This window comes from Sus scrofa, chromosome 1 (assembly GCF_054392235.1).
Source record: "Sus scrofa isolate SSC_HxYL_T2T_F1_AM1 chromosome 1, Sscrofa_HxYL_maternal_Yorkshire_Landrace_v2.0, whole genome shotgun sequence".
Taxonomy (NCBI): Eukaryota; Metazoa; Chordata; class Mammalia; order Artiodactyla; family Suidae; genus Sus; species Sus scrofa.
The window spans coordinates 116,539,074-116,558,902 of NC_139383.1; the positions used below are offsets into that span (position 1 = coordinate 116,539,074).

At 50.6% G+C, this 19,829-nt stretch overlaps 1 protein-coding gene and 1 long non-coding RNA gene across 14 annotated transcripts; one reads left to right on the forward strand and one right to left on the reverse strand.

Annotated features, from left to right (window-relative positions):
* Positions 1-7,540: 7,540 nt before the first annotated feature.
* LOC110260912 (uncharacterized) lies at positions 7,541-10,466 on the reverse strand. The gene is made up of 4 exons (XR_014809926.1): positions 10,236-10,466; positions 9,670-9,889; positions 8,490-9,417; positions 7,541-8,030 (listed from the first exon to the last, which is right to left on the reverse strand). It is a non-coding gene; the product is annotated as an uncharacterized LOC110260912 (long non-coding RNA).
* On the forward strand, positions 9,297-17,848 carry PIF1 (PIF1 5'-to-3' DNA helicase). 13 transcript variants are annotated; one of them, XM_084967365.1, is made up of 14 exons: positions 9,297-9,357; positions 9,533-9,697; positions 10,098-10,674; positions 11,769-11,901; positions 11,974-12,099; positions 12,206-12,359; positions 12,451-12,565; positions 12,641-12,747; positions 14,038-14,177; positions 14,784-14,890; positions 15,544-15,631; positions 15,768-15,913; positions 16,797-16,988; positions 17,200-17,848. In XM_084967365.1, the coding sequence occupies exons 3-14, from the start codon at positions 10,111-10,113 to the stop codon at positions 17,257-17,259; spliced, it is 1,932 nt and encodes a 643-aa protein (XP_084823491.1). In that variant the 5' UTR covers positions 9,297-9,357; positions 9,533-9,697; positions 10,098-10,110; the 3' UTR covers positions 17,260-17,848. The 13 variants fall into 13 exon arrangements, 10 of the variants coding, with proteins under 10 accessions (XP_084823491.1, XP_084823452.1, XP_084823471.1 ...); XM_084967326.1 differs by having other exon boundaries at positions 9,601-9,697; XM_084967345.1 differs by lacking the exon at positions 9,533-9,697 and having other exon boundaries at positions 9,297-9,382; positions 12,194-12,359.
* Positions 17,849-19,829: the final 1,981 nt, after the last annotated feature.

Below are 19,829 nucleotides of genomic sequence, written 5' to 3' on the forward strand. Positions count from 1 at the left end.
GCGGCTTGCGCCTTTGAGGTCTCCTGACCAATTGGGCTGGGGTTGCCGGACTGGACCGAGCTGCCCTGGGCAGCCCAAGAAACAAGGGCATCAAGAGACTCCTTTCCTCCCTGACGCTGGGACAGTGGCCACGACCCGGTCCTCTTCTCCCTGGAACCTCTTGTCAGGGCGGCGCCTGGAGCTCGAATTCCGTCCGGAGAGAATCCGGAGAATAGTATAACGGGAAGACCTAGGGCTCAGAGTCTGAACTCCGGGGCCCCTTTCGGGTAGGTCTTCCTCTGGCTCTCAGGGGTCCGTCCCTGAGGGCAGTGTTCTGCGCTCTTTGGGTCTTGCTCAGAGCTGACCTCCTCTCTGGCTCCTGTATCTGAAGGCACTACCCCCACCCCCCTCCAGCAGTGAATCTTGCAGTCTTGACAGCCTTGCTGGGGGGTGAAGTATATGGACCAGATAATGGTGTTAGTTATACCTTGTGCCCTCATTTTACACTTACCAGAAACAGAGGTCCAGAAAGAGACAGTGACTGGCTAGAGCCCAGCCTTCAGCGCCGTCCTGTCCCTCCCCACACACACACAGTCCCACCTCTTCCCCCTTAGCTCCTTGGGTCAACCCTGCCCCATGCCTCAGCAGAAAGAATTAAGTGCATGCAGAATCAATGGTGACCTCCTTTGGCTCTGGCTGTCATAGCAGCAGCTATGCTAGTTGACCCAGCTCCCCTTTCATTGCCTTCTGAGGGCCCTTAGGTTCCCAAGTCACTTCTAGCCAGCATGGAAAAGGGCAGTCTGGAGCTCCAGGGCCATGGAGAAAGAAGATGGGATCCTGCTTTTTCTTCAAACCTGAGCCTGAATCCCTTTAATCTAAAGGAATGAGGAGGAGTTCTTGTCGTGGCGCAGCAGAAACAAATCCAACCAGGAACCATGAGGTTGTGGGTTCAATCCCTGGCCTCGCTCAGTGGGTTAAGGATCTGGCTTTGCCATGAGCTGGGTGTAGGTGGCAGGTGCGGCTCGGATCCAGGGCTGCTGTGGCTTCAGCGTAGGCTGGCAGCTGTAGCTCCGATTGGTCCCCTAGCCTGGAAACTTCCATATGCTGCAGGTGCAGCCCAAATAAAGAAAGAAATAAAGGGATGAAGAAAATCCAGCTTGAGGAACTTGAGAAAGTTATTATACATGGCAACAACCTCCTGCAGCCACCACATGGTTTTACTACCTCAGTCTGCAGAGCTGTGCAGACATTTTAATCCTTGCCTGAGGACTCAGAAAATCCCATATCTGGAAAATCAGATTCCACCTTCTGGAGACCAGAGACCCCAGGGAATGCATGTTGTACAGAAGCAATTCATAATAGAGTTGGGGTGAGGTCAGCTGTGTCACTTTGGAGAGTGAGCCACTGGTAACCACTTGGGTCTCAGTTTCCCCACCCCGCCCATGCTAGCTTTCTGGTTACTACCTCCACACCACACACATTCTTTCAACACAAAGATTTTATTTTCCGTGATTATTCGTCAGGTCTTACACTAACAGCTGGAAGATAACGGCAGAACCCAGAGTCCCTGCCCACTATGTAAACAGAGAAAAACCATGTGTTAAATGCGTGGGTATGAATATGGAAAGGGCATCAAAAACAGAACAGAGGGACAAAACAGAGGGGACTGTGTGAGCAATGGCATGGAGGCAGGAAACCATAGTTGGGGGGAGGGGGGTGGAGAGAGAGAGAGAAAGAGATGCCAGGCTGGAGAGAAGCAGACAGGGCTCAGGGTAGAGCAGACCTGGAAAGCTGTGCTGAGGACACTACATTTTAAATTCAAGGCAGTGAGAAGTCACTGGAAGTTCTGGGCTGTGGAAGGGATTGAATTTGTGTCTGTTTTGCTTTCTCATATGTGCCTTTTTTTTTTTTTCTTTTTTTTGTCTTTTCTAGGGCCGCATCCACGGCATATGGATGTTCCCAAGCTAGGGGTCTAATTGCCAGAACCATGGCAACACAGGATCCAAGCCTCGGCTGCGACCTACATTACAGCTCGCGGCAACGACAGATCCTTAACCCACTGAGCGAGGCCAGGGATCAAACCCGAAACCTCATGGTTCCTAGATGGATTCATTAACCACTGAGCCATGACGGGAACTCCCATATATGCCTTTTAATCAACAAAGTTTATTAAGTGTCTCTTAAGTGGGGTGCTTTCTAGTACTTCACCCTGACATTTATCTCTTCACTTGAAAGATCATAGGGCACCTCTGTTATCTGCTCACTTTACTAAACTCTTCATATGTATTTCATTTAATCCTCACAGAAGTACATACCCATACATGAAACAGATATAATTCTTATCCTTATTTTACAGATCATGAATCCAAGGCTTGGACCTGTTTAAAGTCACTTAACTGTTAAGTGGTGCCCCAAGGATTCAAACCTTGCCTGACTCCAGAGTCTGTGCCCTTTACTAAATGATGTGTTTGGGCAGCATTGTATAACCAGGCCACTCAAAGGCCCAGGCCTGCTATGGAGAGCTGATGAACCTGTAGGAGGGTGAACAAGTCCAGTGTTGGAGTACACAGTGGATAGTGAGAGCTGGTTCCCAGAGGGACTGAAGTGACTAAGTCGTATTCTAGCAGGGTTAGATGGCTGGGGTCAAACAGGGAGCAATGGAAATTTAGGAAGTGGGAACATTTTACAACACCCCAACTTGTTACGGAAACTGTAGGCAGATTTCTGTGGTCATGCATGTGATGTTGGTCCAGAGTTCAGAAAGATGCCACCAAGGAGGTAGCAGGAGCTAGGCCCCTAAGGGCTTTGAATGCTGACTTGAGAGACTTGAAATTCCTCCTGCAAGTAGCTGGGGGCCACTGAAGCATTGAAGCAGGGCCTGACATGATTTTCATTTTAAAACTTAATTTTCATAACTGCTGTGTGAAGAATGGTAACAAGGCAAGAGAGACATGGAGACCATTGTGTAGGAGATTATTACAGAAATCTAGGCTGGAGCTGATGGAGCCTGAACCAGGCCAGCGGTTGTAAGGACGGTAGGGGCAGTTTCAAGATAGTAGAGAAAGAGGCATCAGGACTTGGAGAGAACAGTTTCATTATTCATTGATAAATATCCATTCAATAAATATCTCTTGAGAGGCTACCATGTCTCAGGCATTGTTCTAAACACAGGGTACAAAGTCATAAACATGACCGGCATGATCTCTGCCCTCTTGAAGCCAGAAGAGAAAAAGATGATGGGCAAATAAACAAATCACCATGATAACAGCATGTGATAAGCTCTCTAAAGGAAATAAACGAGCCATAAAATAGTAACTGGGGAGCCCATTTTAGATACCATACGAATGGTGTGGGGAGGTTTTTCCACAGAGTGGGCATTTCAGCTGAGACCTGAAATATGAGAAAGAGACAGCCCTGCCCCCCCAAAAGAGGTAGGGTAAAAGGCTGACGGTATTTCATGCAGAAGAAAGAGCAAATGCAAAGACCCTGGCATAGAAAGGAGAAGGAGGAGGCAGCTGATGTGACAGAAGCCTCGTGAGTAAAGAAAGTGGTAGACTTGAGGTCACAGCAGAAGCAAGGGAAGGTGTTGGCCTAAAGCTATGGTAAGGACTGTGCATTTTATTCTAAAAGGAATAGACTAGGGAGGCATTGAGAGCTTTTAACTAGAGCAGCAGCAAAATCTGATTTACGTGTTTGAAAAGATCTCCCCTGCTGCTGTTTGGAGAAAGGTTTGCAGGGGAGCTAAAGTGGAATCTAGGAATCCAGTGAGATTATGAGACTACTGCTATAATCCAGGGGAGGGCTGACAGGCTGCTAGCTCTAAGGTGTGAGGTGGGCAGGGAGAGAAGTGATAGATTCAAAGTACATTTTGATAACTTATAATGGAAAAATTTGAAAAAGGACATGACATATATCTCTATATATGACATGCAGCAGTTTTTATTGAAGTATAGTTGATTTACAATGTTGTGTTAGTTTTCAGTGTACAGCAAAGTGATTCCATTTTATATATATGTATTCTTTTTCACTTTTTTTTTTTTTTTTTTGCTTTTTAGGGCTGCACCTCAGCATATGGAGGTTCATGGGCTGGGGTCTAATCAGAGCTACAGCTGCCGGCCTACACCACAGCCCCACAGCCACGGCAACACCAGATCTGAGCTGCATCTGTGACCTACACCACAGCTCATGGCAACACCGGATCCTTAACCCACTGATCGAACCTGCAACCTCATGATTCCTAGTTGGATTCGTTTCTGCTGCGCCGCGCCAGGAATTCCTCACATTATTTTTCATTATAGGTTATTATAAGATATTAAATATAATTCCCTGTACTATACAGTAGGCCCTTGTTGTTTATTTTATATATAGCAGTTTGTATCTGCTAACCCCAAACACCTAATTTATCTGTCCCTCCTTTTCCCTTTAGTAACTGTTTGTTTTCTATGTCTGTGAGTCTATTTTTTGTTTTGTAAATAAACTTTTTTTTTTTTTTTTTTTTGCTTTTTCCATATGCCACACCTGCTAGGGGTCCAATAGGAGCTATAGCTGCCGGCCTACACCACAGCCACTGCCATTTGGGATCTGAGCAGTGCCTGCAAACTACACCACAGCTCACAGCAATGCTGGATCCCCAACCCACTGAGCGAGGCCAGGGATTGAACCCTCATCTTCATGGCAAATAGTCAGATTCATTTCCACTGCACCACAATGGGAACTCCTTCATTTGTGTCATATTTAGATTCCACATATAAGTGACATCATATGGTATTTGTCATTGTCTTTCTGATACTTTACTTAGTATGATTGTATCTAGGTCCATTCATGTTGTTGCAATATTATTTCATTCCTTTTTATGGCTGAGTAGTATTCCATTATATATATGGAAGATATATATCTTCTTAATCCATTCACTTATTGGTGGATGTTTAGATTGCTTCTATGTCTTGGCTATTGTAAATAGTCCTGCAATGAACATTGAGGTGCATGTATTTTTTTCAAATTGAAGTTTTCTCTGGACATATACCCAGGAGGGGGATTGCTGGATCATATGACACCTTTATTTTCCGTTATTTAAGGAACCTCCATACTGTTCTCCATAGTGGCTGCACCAATTCGCATTCCCATCAATAGTGTAGGAAAGTGTCATTTTCTCCACACCCTCTCCAGCATTTATTGTTTGTGGACTTTTTAATTATGGCCACTCGGACTAGTGTAAGGTGGTATCTCATTGTGGATTTGAGTTGCATTTCTCTGATAATTAGTGGTGTTGAGCATTGTTTCATGTACCTATTGGCCATCTGTATGTCTTCTTTGGAGAAATGTCTACTTAAATCTTCTGCCCATTTTTTGACTGAGTTGTTTGGTTTTTTTGGTATTGAGTTGTATGAACTGTTTGTGTATTTTGAAAATTAAGCCCTTGTCATTTGCATTGTTAGCAAATATTTTTCTCAGTCTGTAGGGTTTTTTTGGTCTGTGTCAACTATTCCTCGGTTAAAACAAAAACACTTGGAGTTCCCTGGTGGCTCAGTGAGTTAAGGATTTGGCACTGTCACTCCCATGTTGATGGTTCAATCCCCGCCCCAGGAACTTCCACATGCCATGGATGAGGCCAAAAAACAAAAATAAAACAACAAAAATTTAGAGGCACTAAAACAGGTTTTGATGGTGGCTGGATGTGGTAGATGAAGAAATATCAAGGGTATTGTGTGGGCTTTTACCTTGAGCCAAAGATGGAGGTGCCATTTACTGAGATGATGAAGACAGGAGAAAAACAGGTTTATAGGATATTGGAGATTAAAAGCTCTGTTTGGGAGAAAGTGAGTTTAACATCCCTATTTGGCGTCTGTGTGGAAATATCAGGAGGACAAATGGAGATAGACTCTGGGGTTCAGGAGGGAAAAGCAGGCTGGAGATATAATATTGAGAATCAGCATGTAATTAAGACAAGGTATTGAAAAAGATAAAGTCCTCTCAAATTTGAGAGGTCTGGTTGAGGAAAAGGGATTAGCAAAGGAGACCTACAAGAGGCAATCAGTATGTTAAGAAGAAACAAGGGAAGTGTGTTGGGGAAGTTAAGAGAGTATTTCAAAGAGGGAGGATCAGTGTCAGCTACCCAGGGAAGATGCCGTGCAAGGTGAAGCCATGCTCTAGAAGCTGGAAGACTGTAAAACACTCTTTCAGCTCCTCTATAAGACCACCCTCGTGTAAGCTTAGGGCTATAAAGCTGGAAGACAAAAGCAAGGCGAGAAAAGACCATAATGTGGGGGGGGGGGGAGCAGGGGCTGGCTCTTTTAAGTATCAATTGAGAAAGCTCTGAAAATGCAATCAGTAAACCACTCAAGCCTTGTGTTGCTGTTTTGTGGGTTGTTTTTGTTTTTTTTTTTTTTAATGAGCCGGGGACTGGACTGACACTGCCAGTATAGGAAGAGTTCTGGAGGAGGCAATTTCATAATGAAGAAAATCGGTTCTTCCTGACAGCCTGTGTTAAAGCTAGGCTTTGGATTTAACCGAGGAGATGGGGTAGCAATGCTGCACTTCACTGGGAATTGACCCAATGGCGGCAGCACCGAGCAGAACACCTGCTGATGCGAAGACTGCCCAAAGCCGAGAGGAAGTCCGCCCACAGAAGAGAGGAGTCCCTCTGGCTCCGCCTCCCTCCTCCACCGGCCAATCAGGACCCAGATGACGCCCGGTGGCTCTGGGGCAGGGAGGAGGGCGGAGCCTGAGGACCGTTAACCCAGCGCCGGGCAATATCAGATTGCATATCAGATTCCTTTCCCTATAAAAACTCGCTGTTAACCTGGTGGGCATATAACCACTCTGGAAAAAGCCCTTGCAGTATCATATAAAACTAAGTATAAAGTCCGTGACCCAGCAATTTCTCACTTGGTACTTAATTAAAAGTAATTAAAGCATAGAGTTCCTGGAGTTCTTGCTGTGGCTCACCTGGTTGAGAACCCAACTAGTATTCATGAGGATGCCAGTTTGATCCCTGGCCTCTCTCAGTGGGTTAGGGATCGGCGGTGAGCAGTGCTGTAGGTTGCAGACATGGTTCAGGTCTCGCGCTGCTGTGGCTGTGGTGTAGGCCGGCAGCTGCATCGCTGCTTCAATCCCTAGCCTGGGAACTTCCATATGCCGCAGGTGCGGCCATAAAAAGGAGGGGGGAAAAAGGGTAAGAAATTGGGAGTTCCTTGGTGGTCTAGTGATTAGGACTGCAGAATTTTCATCGCTTCATCCTGGGGTTCCATCCGTAATCTGAGAACTGATATCCCACATCAAGCCACTGCAGGTGGCCAAAAATAAATAAAAATAATAAAAATTAAAAAGTAAGGAGTTCTTACTGCGCCGCAGTGGGTTAAGGGACCCAGCGTTGCCACAGATGCAGCATAATTTGCATCTGTGGCTCGGATTCATCCCCTGTCCCTGGAACTTCCATATGCTGTGGGTTCAGTCATTAAAAAGATAAAAAATAAAAGGTAAGCATAAACATGTTGGAATATTTTCAGAATAAAATGTTGAGAGTACCAGAGGCTGAAAGGAGAGAGAACAGGGGGTCATTGTCTTTTTTTTTTTTTAATGGTGTGTATTTTTCTTTAATAATAAAAAATGAGGGTGAACTCCACCTTTTACTTCTATGCTTCCATTTCACTTGAGGGTTTTGTTTGTTTTTTTGTTTACAAGAGTCATTTGTCACCTTTAGATCTGACAACCTTAGGGAAGGGAGTTATTGTCTAATGGGTACAAAGTTTCTGTTTGAGAATAATGAAACTTTTCTGGAGATAGTGGTGATGGTTGTACAACATTTGAACGTTTTTTGTTTGTCTGTTTTTCTTTTTAGGGCCACACCGGCGGCATATGGAAGTTCACAGGCTAGGGGTCCAATTGGAGCTACAGCTGCCGGCCTCAGCCACATATACAGCAATGCGGAATCCGAGCCGCATCTGCGACCTACACCACAGCTCATGGCAATGCCCAATCCTTAACCCACAGATCGAGGCCAGGGATCCAACTCACATCCTCATGGATCCTAGTCGGGTTCATTAACCACTGAGCTACAAAGGGAACTCCCTGAATGTTCTTAAAGGTAATGAATTGTGCACTTAAAAATAGTCTAAACGGAGTTTCCACTGTGGCACAGTGGCTTAAGGATCCAGCATTGCTGCAGGTGTAGCATAGTTCACAGCTGCAGCTGGGTTTGGATCACCGGCCCAGGAACTTCCATATACAGTGGGTACAGACTCCCCCCGCAAACAAACAAACAAACAAACAAACTTCTTGGAGCCTTGGTTTCCTCACTTGAAAAATGGGGGCAATTCAATAAATGAGGGGGCTGACTCACCTGTAAGATCCCTTCCAGCTCTGTCATTCCAAGATTTAATGAGGAGAAAAAAAGATAATTAAAAATAAATTCCCAGAGTTCCCGTCGTGGCTCAGTGGTTAACGAATCTGACTAGGAACCATGAGATTGCGGGTTCGGTCCCTGGCCTTGCTCAGTGGGTTAAGGATCTGACGTTGCAGTGAGCCGTGGTGTAGGTCGCAGTTGCAGCTCGGATCCGTGTTGCTGTGGCTGTGGCATAGGCCGGCGGCTACAGCTCCGATTGGATCCCTAGCCTGGGAACCTCCACATGCTGTGGGAAGCAGCCCAAGAAATGGCAAAAAGACAAAAAAATAAAATAAAAATAAAAAATAAATAAATTCCCTGAGCAGCCAGAGCAATAAGAGGGATTACTGATTCCCTGAAAACAGAGGCTCATTCACTTCCCTTGTACTCTTGAGCATCCGGCCACAGGTCTGAGTTCTACACTGTTGGCCCTCAGCCGGATGGGAAGGACGAATACGTAAAACGACGCTTACAAGGGCAGAGGAAGTGTAGAAAGTTTCGGGGCAGACAGAGACAGCAGTAGCAACAGGCGGTGGAGGGATGTGGTTTGCCCAGAAATGAGCAAACGGTCCTATAAATGTAAACAGGAATGCGAGGGATCAAAGGCAGCTCTTCCCCAAGGCCAAGTTCAGCTGCTGTGTGAGGGCTTAAAGCGGAGGAAGGAGAGTGTGCTGGAGGCTTGAAAATAAGTCAGACACACAACACCACGCGCCGCCCGGATGCGCTCACTTCTTCCTCCCCCTACTCCTACCTGTCCGCGCGACTTGGTACGCTCCGCCAGCACAATAAGCCTCTCCCTCCGGCGTGCTATTGGTACAGCCCAGGCTCCAAGAGTAGACACCCAAAGACACGCCCGTTGCCACGCCCGCTGTCTATGATTGGCTGGAAAATTTAAAGATCCGGCCGGTGATAGGGTGATTCTCTACTCCCAGGATTTGAAAGTTCCCAGTGTCCTACCTTTGCGTGCATGCCGGCTCTGTTCAGCTTGTCCGTCGCAAGTGAGTGTTCACTCGGATGCCAGAGGTGGGAGGCAGAGAACCTTCTTCTTCAAGGGGTCCCTGCCGGGAGGGTGCACACGAGTGGGTCAGACGGAGGGAGAATGGATTCCCGCACCCCAGGGTCCCTCTGCGATTTCCCTAACCAAAGATTCTCTACTCTATCCCTACCCTGAAGATGGGAAGCGCCAGGGCTTCAGAATCACACGAGCCCTGACTCCTACCACCCCTTGTGGCCTCTCTCAGCCTGTTTTCCACTTCTGTACACGGAGAAGAGTGAGACCTGCTTGGCCGCATGTAAACTAGTGAACGTACCTGGAAGACATAAGACGCTTATTAGGGAGTATGTTTCCTGTTCACCTCCTCAACGTGAAAGTCTCTGGCTTCTTAAGGACAGGACTCAGGATTCTCGTGTCCGCCTATGGGTCTCTTGGAAGCAGGCTTCTTTTCCGTTCCAGGGCTCCCTTCTGTGGCACTTGGCGGACAGCTGCGGTTCTCCAATGCTGGATGCAATTGACGCTGCCCATCCGCTGCCCTGGAAATTATTGTGTAGGGTAGTAATTTCTAAGAGAAAATCCGGTTTACTCTAGGGCCCTTTTACCATTTCCGTGACCTCTTTGTGTTACCAGTGACAGCCTCTGTGACCCTATGTGGCCTTCACCGGGCTCCCCGTCACGGCTTCTATACAACCTATGATATATTCCTTGAGTCCCCGTGACCCCTGAGCTCCGGTCTTTTTACAGACCCGCAGAGGCGATGGCAATGCTGTCGGGCACCCAGGCAGCGGCAGCAGAAAGCGAGGACGCGGAGCTACGGTGCCGCGTGGCTGTGGAAGAGCTGAGCCCGGGAGGGCAGCCGCGAAGGCGCCAGGCGCTACGCACCGCGGAGTTGAGCCTGGGTCGTAACGAGCGCCGGGAGTTGATGCTTAGGCTGAAGGCGCCGGGACCCGCGGGGCGGCCGCGCTGCTTCCCCTTGCGCGCTGCGCGCCTTTTCACGCGCTTCGCAGCGATGGGGCGCAGCACTCTAAGGCTCCCGGCCTATGGCGCTTCCCCGGCCGGCGCTGTGCAGCTGCTGCTCTCCGACTGCCCTCCAGACCGCCTGCGCCGCTTCCTGCGTACGCTGCGCCTCAAGCTGGCCGCGGCCCCGGGTCCCAGGCCAGCCTCCGCCCGCACTCAACTTCTTGGCCCAAGGCCCCAAGACTTCGTCACCATCAGCCCGGTGCAGCCCGAGGAGCTGCGGCGCGCGGCGGTCACCCGGGTCACGGACACCACGCCAGTGAAACTGCCCACGGAGCCCCGGGTGGGGGCCAAGTCCAACACCGTGAGGACAACGCCTTGGGGAGTGGGTGTGCCACTGAGATGGAAAAGACTAAAGTGGCCCACGTTTAGGAGGGAGATGGTGGTGGTATTTGAGATGGCAGGCTGGTTGTTTCAGAGAAGATGCTCATCGGACTTTTGAAAATAAGAGGGATATGGGCATCGTGCATGTGGTTCTCATAGTGCAATCCTTGAGACTGAGTAAGGAGAATAGGAAAAGTGGGTCCAGGTCACATTAACAGAGAAATCAGGAGATCCCCCTCGTGGCTCAGTGGTAATGAACCTGACTGGTATTCATGAGGATGCGGTTCCATCCCTGACCCCGCTTAGTGGGTTAAGGACCCTGCATTGCACTGAGCTGCGGTGTGGGTCGCAGATGAGGCTCAGATCTGGGTTGCTGTGGCTATGGTGTAGGCCGGCAGCTGTAGCTCTGATTGGACGCCTAGCCTGGGAACTTCCATATGCCACAGGTGCGGCCCTTAAAAAAGAGAGAAAGCAGAGAAGGTGCTGCAGAGGAAAAGTAGGAATATGGTTTCCCAGGAGAAGGAGAGGAGCTTTTGGAGAGAAGTGGTCAGCTGGATAGGGGCAGTCAACAGGTCCAGTCAGAGGGGAGACAAATTCTGGTGGATTTGACAGTGTTTGCCAACTGGAACAGATGGATGGAAGACTACAGGGGTTTGAGACTAAGCTGGTGAGAAGATGGAGATGAGGCAAGAAGAGGCCCTAACTAGGCAGGGTTTTGCTTGGGTGTTCTGAGGTGAGAGAGAGAAATTTGAAACAGAAAGAGTAGTGAGAAGGAAGGATGGCTAAGAGGACCAGGAGAGTTAGGAAACCCAGGGAAGGGAGTTGAGACAGAATCTGGACCTATACACTGGGGTCTTCAGGTCACCAGGGGTCAGTGGAGACCTGGTCCTGGTCCCTTCCTCAAGGGGGAACTGGACCCCTATGGTTACTGGCAAGATCTCCAGGGGAACCAAGGCTGCCCAAGGGCTCCAAGAAATGAAGCCAACAGAAACACAAAGGGCTACCAGGCCAAGAAGGTAGAGGGCAATGCTTAGGGAATGCGGGGAGACTCTGAGACAGCCCTATCCCCCCTAGGAAACCTCAAGGTGGCCCCTGCCTGTGAAGAGGCTGAGCTTGCCCCCCACCAAACCACAGCTCTCCAAGGAACAGGCTGCTGTGCTGAAGGTTGTCCTGAAAGGCCAGAGCATTTTCTTCACTGGCAGTGCAGGTAGCGGGGGCAGAGCGAGTGTGGGGAGAGCAGTGGTGCACTGGGATGGACCTGACTTTGCTTTCTGCCCAGGGACGGGGAAGTCTTATCTGCTGAAGCGAATCCTGGGCTCACTTCCTCCCACAGGCACGGTGGCCACTGCCAGTACTGGGGTGGCAGCCTGCCACATCGGGGGCACTACCCTCCATGCCTTTGCAGGTAAGTGAGAGTCCTTGAGACTTGAGCTGGGAGTAGGCCAGGCCGTGGGAAGGGAGTGGAGGTCAGGGCTAGGATCTCAGCTCAGGCTGAATAGTGTCACTCACAGGCATCGGCTCAGGACAGGCTCCCCTGGCCCAGTGTGTGGCCCTGGCCCAGCGGCCAGGTGTGCGGCAGGGTTGGCTGAACTGCCAGCGGCTGGTCATTGATGAGATCTCCATGGTAGAGGCAGACCTATTTGACAAGCTGGAAGCCGTGGCCAGGTCAGTAACATGCAGAAAGGGCGGGTTCTGGTGGTCTTTCATGTGGACCCCATTCATCCCAGCCCCTAAAGTACCCTGTGCTCCTCTCCAGAGCTGTCAGGCAGCAGGACAAGCCATTCGGAGGCATCCAGCTCATCATCTGTGGGGACTTCCTGCAGCTGCCACCTGTAACCAAGGGACCCCAGCCCCCACAGTTCTGCTTCCAGGTACCACTCACCCCCGGTCCTAACCCTCATAGCGGTCTGCTGTGCTCCCTGACACCCTCACCTTGCCCCCACCAGGCCAAGAGCTGGAGGAGGTGTGTCCCAGTGACCCTGGAGCTGACCGAGGTGTGGAGGCAAGCGGACAAGACCTTCATCTCTCTGCTGCAAGCTGTGCGGCTGGGCAGGTGGGCCCTGGTGAATAGAGAGGGGGCAATGGGATGAGGATCCAAGCGTGGATCAGAGAGTGGCCCAGGGACTCAAAGAAGGGGGAGAAATGCTTCATGGCGCCATAGGAGGTGGTCACTATATGAGCACTGGGACCCAGCCTACCCCCCGGGTTGTGTCGCTATCACCCAGCATAGTGCCTGGCACAGAGTACATCTCAGGCATCTGGGCTGATGGAGACACAACCGTCATTCAGAGATGTTAACACTCCCATTTCACTGATGCAGAAACTGGGGTTCAAAGAGGTACAGTGACTTGCCCAAAGTCATGACTAGTAAGTGGCTGAGCTGGGATTTAAACACAGGTCTAACTAAAACCCAAGTTCCTTCTACTCTTAGAACCTGTGGGGAGTTCACTTGTAGCCTAGCAGGTTAAAGATCCAGCCTTGTCACTGTGGCGGCTCAGGTCACTGCTATGTCATGGGTTTGATCCCTGGCCTGGGAACTTCCACATGTAGGAATGGCCAAAAAAAAAGAACCTGTGGGGTCACTTGGTGGGATGTTGCAGACATGATCCCACCCCAGTTAGGACAAAGGGTTGAAATGCTACAGCTACTCTAACATAGGAGTGGAAAGAAGGCCAGAAATTTAGAAGATACGGGCCAGAGCTGGGCTTTGAGATCCAGGTCAAATTGGGATGGCATGCGGGAGGTGGAAAAGCTGATAGGAAGGTGCACAGCACATACCAGCAAACGTGTGTTTGGGGGTGGTGGTGGGGGGGAACAAGAGGAAGGCCGAATGACCGAGCAGTGAGAGATGGTCCCAAGTTCTTCCCCTCCTCCTACATGAGTTGCTGCAGCACCCAGCCTTCCCCTGAAGGAAGGCTTGACAGAAAACAGAAACAGAAGCTACCTTTATTCCCCTAAAGCAACAGGCAAGGGGCTAGAAAATTGTAGCCTGGAGGCCTCTCTGATTATAGGCTACCAGTATAACCTCAGCACCTCATCATCAAGGTCTCCAAATCTCTGGTCTGTGCTCACTCATTGTACCCAGCTTCCTCAGGAAGGTGGCTAGCCCAACTTGGGGGCAGACACAGGGAAGGGTACCCACCCATGATCATAGCCAAGCACCACCTCCATGCCCCTTCTCCATATCTGGAGTCCAGGTGAGGAAGGAACAAGTTGGCCAGCCTGGAGACCAGCAAATCTTGCCCCGGTACCCCCTCCAGCCCCCAGGCCTGACCTATGGCCTGCTGCATGGGCCTTCCCTGGTGTTCAGGTGGGCTTTGCCCTGATAGCCCAGCCTCCACAGGTGCTCAGATGAGGTCACCCGCCAGCTCCGGGCCACAGCTGCCCACAAGGTGGGGCGAGATGGCATTGTGGCCACGAGGCTCTGCACGCACCAGGATGACGTGGCACTTACTAATGAGAAGCGGCTGCAGGAGCTACCAGGTGAGCAGAGAGCTGGGGCTGGGCAAGAATGGCCCAGAGACAGAGTTCCCATCGTGGCTCAGTGGTTAATGAACCTGACTAGCATCCATGAGGACATGGGTTAGATCCCTGGCCTCGCTCAGTGGGTTAAGGATCCGGCGGTGCCGAGAGCTGTGGTGTAGGTCGCAGATGTGGCTTGGAACCCACCTTGCCATGGCTGTGGCTTGGGCTGGCAGCTATAGCTCTGATTCCACCCCTTGCCTGGGAACCTCCATATGCTGCCAGTACAGCCCTAAAAAGCCAAAAAAAAAAAAAAAAAAAAGACCGGCCCAGGGAGGCCACCAGGCAGGCATAGCTATCCACTTGGCATCCTTTGTATATCTAGGTCCCCAGCCTCTGTGACCAAAAGAGGCTGTGACTTTGAGAGATGTGACCTTTCCTGGGTCAGAATCACTCAGCCAGTAAACACTGGACTGGAGACTTAACCCCAGGCCTCTGATTCCAAAGCCCCAGCTAGGACTGAGCTGTCCTCACTACCTCCCCCATGCCCTGGTCTGATGTGTGTTTTTGGAAAATGAGCCACAGGTCAATGACTTGTGATCTGTTTGCCTGATTCTCTTTTCCCAGGTGAGCTACACAGCTTTAAGGCCATGGACAGTGACCCTGAGCAAGCCCGGACCCTGGATGCCCAATGTCCTGTTGGCCAGCACCTTCATCTAAAGCTGGGAGCTCAAGTGAGTGGGAAGTGGGGGATGGGCCCCGGGAGCTTGGGCCTCCTTGTCCCTGTACCCTGGCTGCTCCACAGCCAGAGGGCCCTGCTGTGACCATAGCAAACTCCTTCCCTCCAATTTCCCCTTCCTGTCTCCTGCTTTCCACTGCCTGCCTCTTCCTACACCTGGAGCTGCAAGCAGTGTTGCTTGCACAAATCCCTTTGCTTGCTGAAGCTTGTTTCCTCATCGCTAAGCCTGGAGTAAGATACCTGCCATAGCCGGTTGTCTTCTGTATTATACCCCACTGTGAGCATCCTCCCCGCTTCCACAATGGTGAGGGGGGGTGGTCCACACAGGAGCCTTTCCCCAGGTTCCAAAGGGCACCCAGCAGAAAGAGGCAGGCACAGTGGTTGGAAAAGGGCTATCCCTCCAGATTGGAGCGAGGTCATTTTCAAAACCCTGTTCCCTTATTGTTCTTCGCCCTGTCCTTCTGAGGCAAACTGAGCAAATGTCATTCCCCTTTGACACAAGGGGAAACTGAGACCTAGGGAGATAAAGCAGCTTTAGCAGGGGTCCCAGTGGACCTAGCACCCCTCCCCGACAGCCCCCAGCCTCTGAGCACTGCCGGGCGTAGACATGCGCTGCTCTCCATGCCTCCAGTTTTCCTTCCCACGCAGGTGATGCTGGTGAAGAACTTGGCAGTGTCCCAGGGCCTGGTGAATGGAGCCCGAGGGGTGGTAGTCGGGTTTGAGGCTGAGGGGAGAGGTAAGTGACGGAAGAGCAGTCTTACAGCCGGGGTACGTGTGCAGAGGAAAAGGCCAGCATGGAAGGGTGAGGCCTGACCTTATCTTGGAGCCCTGGGGCAGGGCTGAAAGGTGGGACTTCTCTGTGCCTCCCTCAGGGCTGCCCCAGGTACGGTTCTTGTGTGGAGTCACTGAGGTCATCCGTGCTGACCGCTGGACCGTGCAGGCCAGTGGGGGCCAGCTCCTCAGCCGGCAGCAGCTGCCTCTCCAGCTAGCCTGGGCAATATCCATCCACAAGAGCCAGGTGAGCAGGGTAGGGGTGGATGTGTGGGGAAGGGGACAGGGCAGGGCAGAGGTGGACAAGATGGGCCTGGGGAATGGAGGGGGTGCAGATCTTAAAGGCTTTGTGGGAGTTGAACTTGCCCTGGATGGATAGTTCAAGACCAACTGTAGAGAGTTCCCATTGTGGCGCAGCAGAAAGGAACCCGACTCGTATCCATGAGGTTTGAGGTTTGAGGTTTGATCCCTGGCCTCGCTTAGTGGGTCAAGGATCTGGCATTGCCGTGAGCTGTGGCATAGGCCGGCAGCTATAGCTCTGATTCGACCCCTAGCCAGGGAACCTCTGTATGCCACAGATTCAGCCCTAAAAAAAACAAAAACAAAAACAAAACAAACAAAAACCAGCTGTAGAATAAACCTCTCTTCAGTGCATTTCCCATCCTGCCTCCTCTTTCCCGGACACATACACTTCCCCTGTCATTTCCTGTCCTGCCATTTTCTGAGTCACTATTGGATATGTTAATTTTAATCCTTACACAAACTGTATGAGGTGTAGATATAATAATAATCATTTCCATTCCTGTCTTACTGAAGAGGAAACCAAGGCTCAGAGAGGTTAAGTAAATTGTCCACAGTCACACAGCTAGTGAGAGGCAGAGCCAGGATTCATTTCCTTGCCTGTCTGACCCAGACCTGAGCTCTTTCCTTTCACTCCATCCCTCCACTCTCAAATCTGTGTCTTCTGGAAGCCCCCTACTCAGACTCCCATCAGTCTGTCTCTCTGACTTAAGGCTCTCTTGACTGGACAAGATCAGGAGCAACAGCTGGGCTGGTGGAGCAGAGTCAGGGTCTTGGGCACAAGTGAATTCAGGCCAAGTTGGCTCCAGCTCTGTCCCTCCATCCCCTAGGGCATGTCCCTGGATTGCGTGGAGATCTCTCTGGGCCGTGTGTTTGCCAGCGGCCAGGCCTATGTGGCCCTTTCCCGGGCCCGCAGCCTGCAGGGCCTGCGTGTGCTAGACTTTGATCCCATGGTGGTTCGCTGTGACCCCCGTGTGCTGAGATTCTATGCTACCCTGCGGCAGGACAGGGGCCTCAGCCTGGTAAGAGGGAGTCACCCAGTGGTGGGCCATGTGGCTGTGGGCAGCCTGGGATCTAGGGCAGGGGGGAAAGCCAAGAGACCCTGAGTGAAGGTGGAAGAGTCTCCTCTGGCTCTGTTGGGGGCTGGGACAAAAGGAAGGAGGTGCCATCCCTGGGCTATAGCTCTGGGGTATGGCACCAGCCCATGAGGGGGTTTCTCTGGCTCTGATCCAGGAGTCCCCACATGACAATGAGGCAGCATCAGACCAGGAAAATGTGGACCCGAACCTTTGATCTGCAAAACGAAGACAGAGAGTGGTCTCCCTCTCCTCCTGGCCCAGGGGATATCAGGGGAGAGTAGTCAGTAGTCTCCCTTTGTTGGGGGCTCTCAGCTTCCTGGCAGGGCTCAGGGAGGGTGCTTTCCTCCCATTTGCCAGCTATGCCTCGGTTTCTCTCCTGGCTTCCAGGGTCAGGAGCTGGCAGTGGGCCCATGGGGGAAGCTGGTGTTATAGGACAGAGCTCTGTGCGAGGGCCGGCCTCAGTGCCCCAGGGTTGTGAATGCCACTTCCTTTGGGCTGCAGAGGGGGAGAGGTGGCCAAATAGGTGCTCCTGGAGCAGGAACAGGCTGTGGGGTCATGGCGGGGGACTCAGGCTGAATACAGGCCCAAAGCAGAGGAGGGAACCAGGGGGAATCTTCACTGCTAGACCCAGCCCAGCACAAGACAGGACGAACTCCCTCCTGAGCCTAACCTGAGAATGGGTGCTACGAAGTCCACCTGTCTTAAGCTGCTTTTTCTGGGAAGAAATCAGGTGTGGGAGTATTGAAGTGGAAGTTCTCAGACTGTATTTATTTAGTGCAAATAAACTTGTGGGTTGTATGAGGGCTATGAGTGCCATCTTCTGCTTTCTTTTTATATTATTCTTTTTTCTGTTGTTTATTTATTTAGGGCTGCACCCATAGCATATGGAGGTTCCCAGGCTAGGGGTCGAGTCGGAGCTACAGCTGTCAGACTACACCACAGCCACAGCAACGCCAGATCCGAGCTGTGTCTGCGACCTACACCACAGCTCACGGCAACGCCGAATTCTTAACCCACTGAGCAAGGTCAGGGATCAAACCCCCATCCTCATGGATACTAGTCGGATTTGTTTCCGCTGGACCACAATGGGAATTCTTTCTGCTTTCTTTAAGAACCCCTCTGGAGTTCCTGTTGTGGCTCAGCGGGTTAAGAACCCAACTAATATCCATGAGGTTTCGGGTCCAATCCCTGGCCCCACTCAGTGGGTTAAGGACCTGGATTTGCCGTGAGCTGTGACATAGTTCACAGACTCGGCACGGATCCTGCTGTGGCTGTGGTCTAGGCTGGCTGCAGCTCTATTGGACCCCTAGCCTAGGAACTTCCATATGCTGCAGGTACAGCTCTGAAAAGACAAAAAAAAAAAAAAAAAAAAAAAAGAACCCCTGCCTGGGGCACTGGCTGACCCTATCCAGGGAGGCCACTCCTGCCCCGCACTGACTTGCCTGCCCACTTACACGGAGGTGTTCGTTATGCCCCAAAGGCTGAGCTTACAGAGCCCTGATGCTGGGTGTTAGTACCACTGGTTATTTGGCAAAGCTGAGGATGGTGACTCACAATGCAATGACAAGATGAATTGCCATTGCCCAATAGTTAGACAAGGACACACTAGAGAACCAACAGGGTGAGAAACAGGCCTGTCACAATATCCAAATGCTGGGGATCTCAGTTGAGCCTTTCTCATTTCGTGCCTTGCTGGGGCTCCATCTTGGATGTTCTGATCATCTTAGCTTCAGCTGATAAAAAAACCTGATGGGAATTGCTCACAGGGAGTTCCTGCAGTGGAACAGTGGAAACGAATCTGACTAGGAACCATGAGGTTGCGGGTTCAATCCCTGGCCTTGCTCAGTGGGTTAAGAATCAGGTGTTGCCATGATCTGTGGTGTAGGTCGCAGATGTGGCTCAGATCTGGTGTTGCTGTGGCTGTGGCGTAGGCTGACAGCTGTAGCTCCGACTAGAGCTCTAGCCTGGGAACCTCCATATGCTGCGGATGCAGCCCTAAAAAGCAAAAAAAAAAAAAAAAAAAAAAAAAAGAAAAAGAAAAAGAAAGAAATTGCTTATGGGCTGGCAAAGACTATTAAGGTTCACTGCTCATAAATGAAAAGGTATCAAATCTAGCTGGAAAATACAGGTTACAGTGGAAGTATGCATTGGAGGCTATAAAGAGCAATGGCTACTTCAATGTAAAATTGCCAATGGTTGGAGGCGTCAAGAAGGAGGAAACCTTGCTGGTTGCTGAGGGACATGAAATCTTAGATTCTTGAAGGTGTTTATCCTTGTCTCCCAAAAGCCAGCAGAGGCCCCAGTTCAGAGAGTGGGTGCTCAGAGAGTGTTTGGTTAAATGGGGCTCAGTGCTGTGGTGGTTCGGAGGGGCTGTGGGGCCTCGGACCTTCACAGTAGGCTTCGTGGAGGAGGCACAGCCTGTAAAGAATTTAACTGATGATTATAGTTGAGTGGTTAAACTTAGCTTTCCATCCTGATTTTACCACTTGCCAGCTGTGCAAATTTAAGCATGTTACACAACCTCTCTGAGAGGGTTTCCTTACCTGTATGGGTGGTAGCTGTGACATTTACACAGCGTTGTTGGGAGAAAGACCAGCCCCATGGCAGGAAGTTGATCAGTAGCTCTTATTAACATAGGATGACTAATGACTATCATCCCTATGGTGTCTGTTGAGCACAGTCCTGTCTGTTCCTGCACTGGCTCCTTTGGCAAACAAGATGTGGGGACCTAGAGGGGTGCCAGCCTGGCCCACTGGATGAGACCTGCCTGTACTGTTCTTGCTA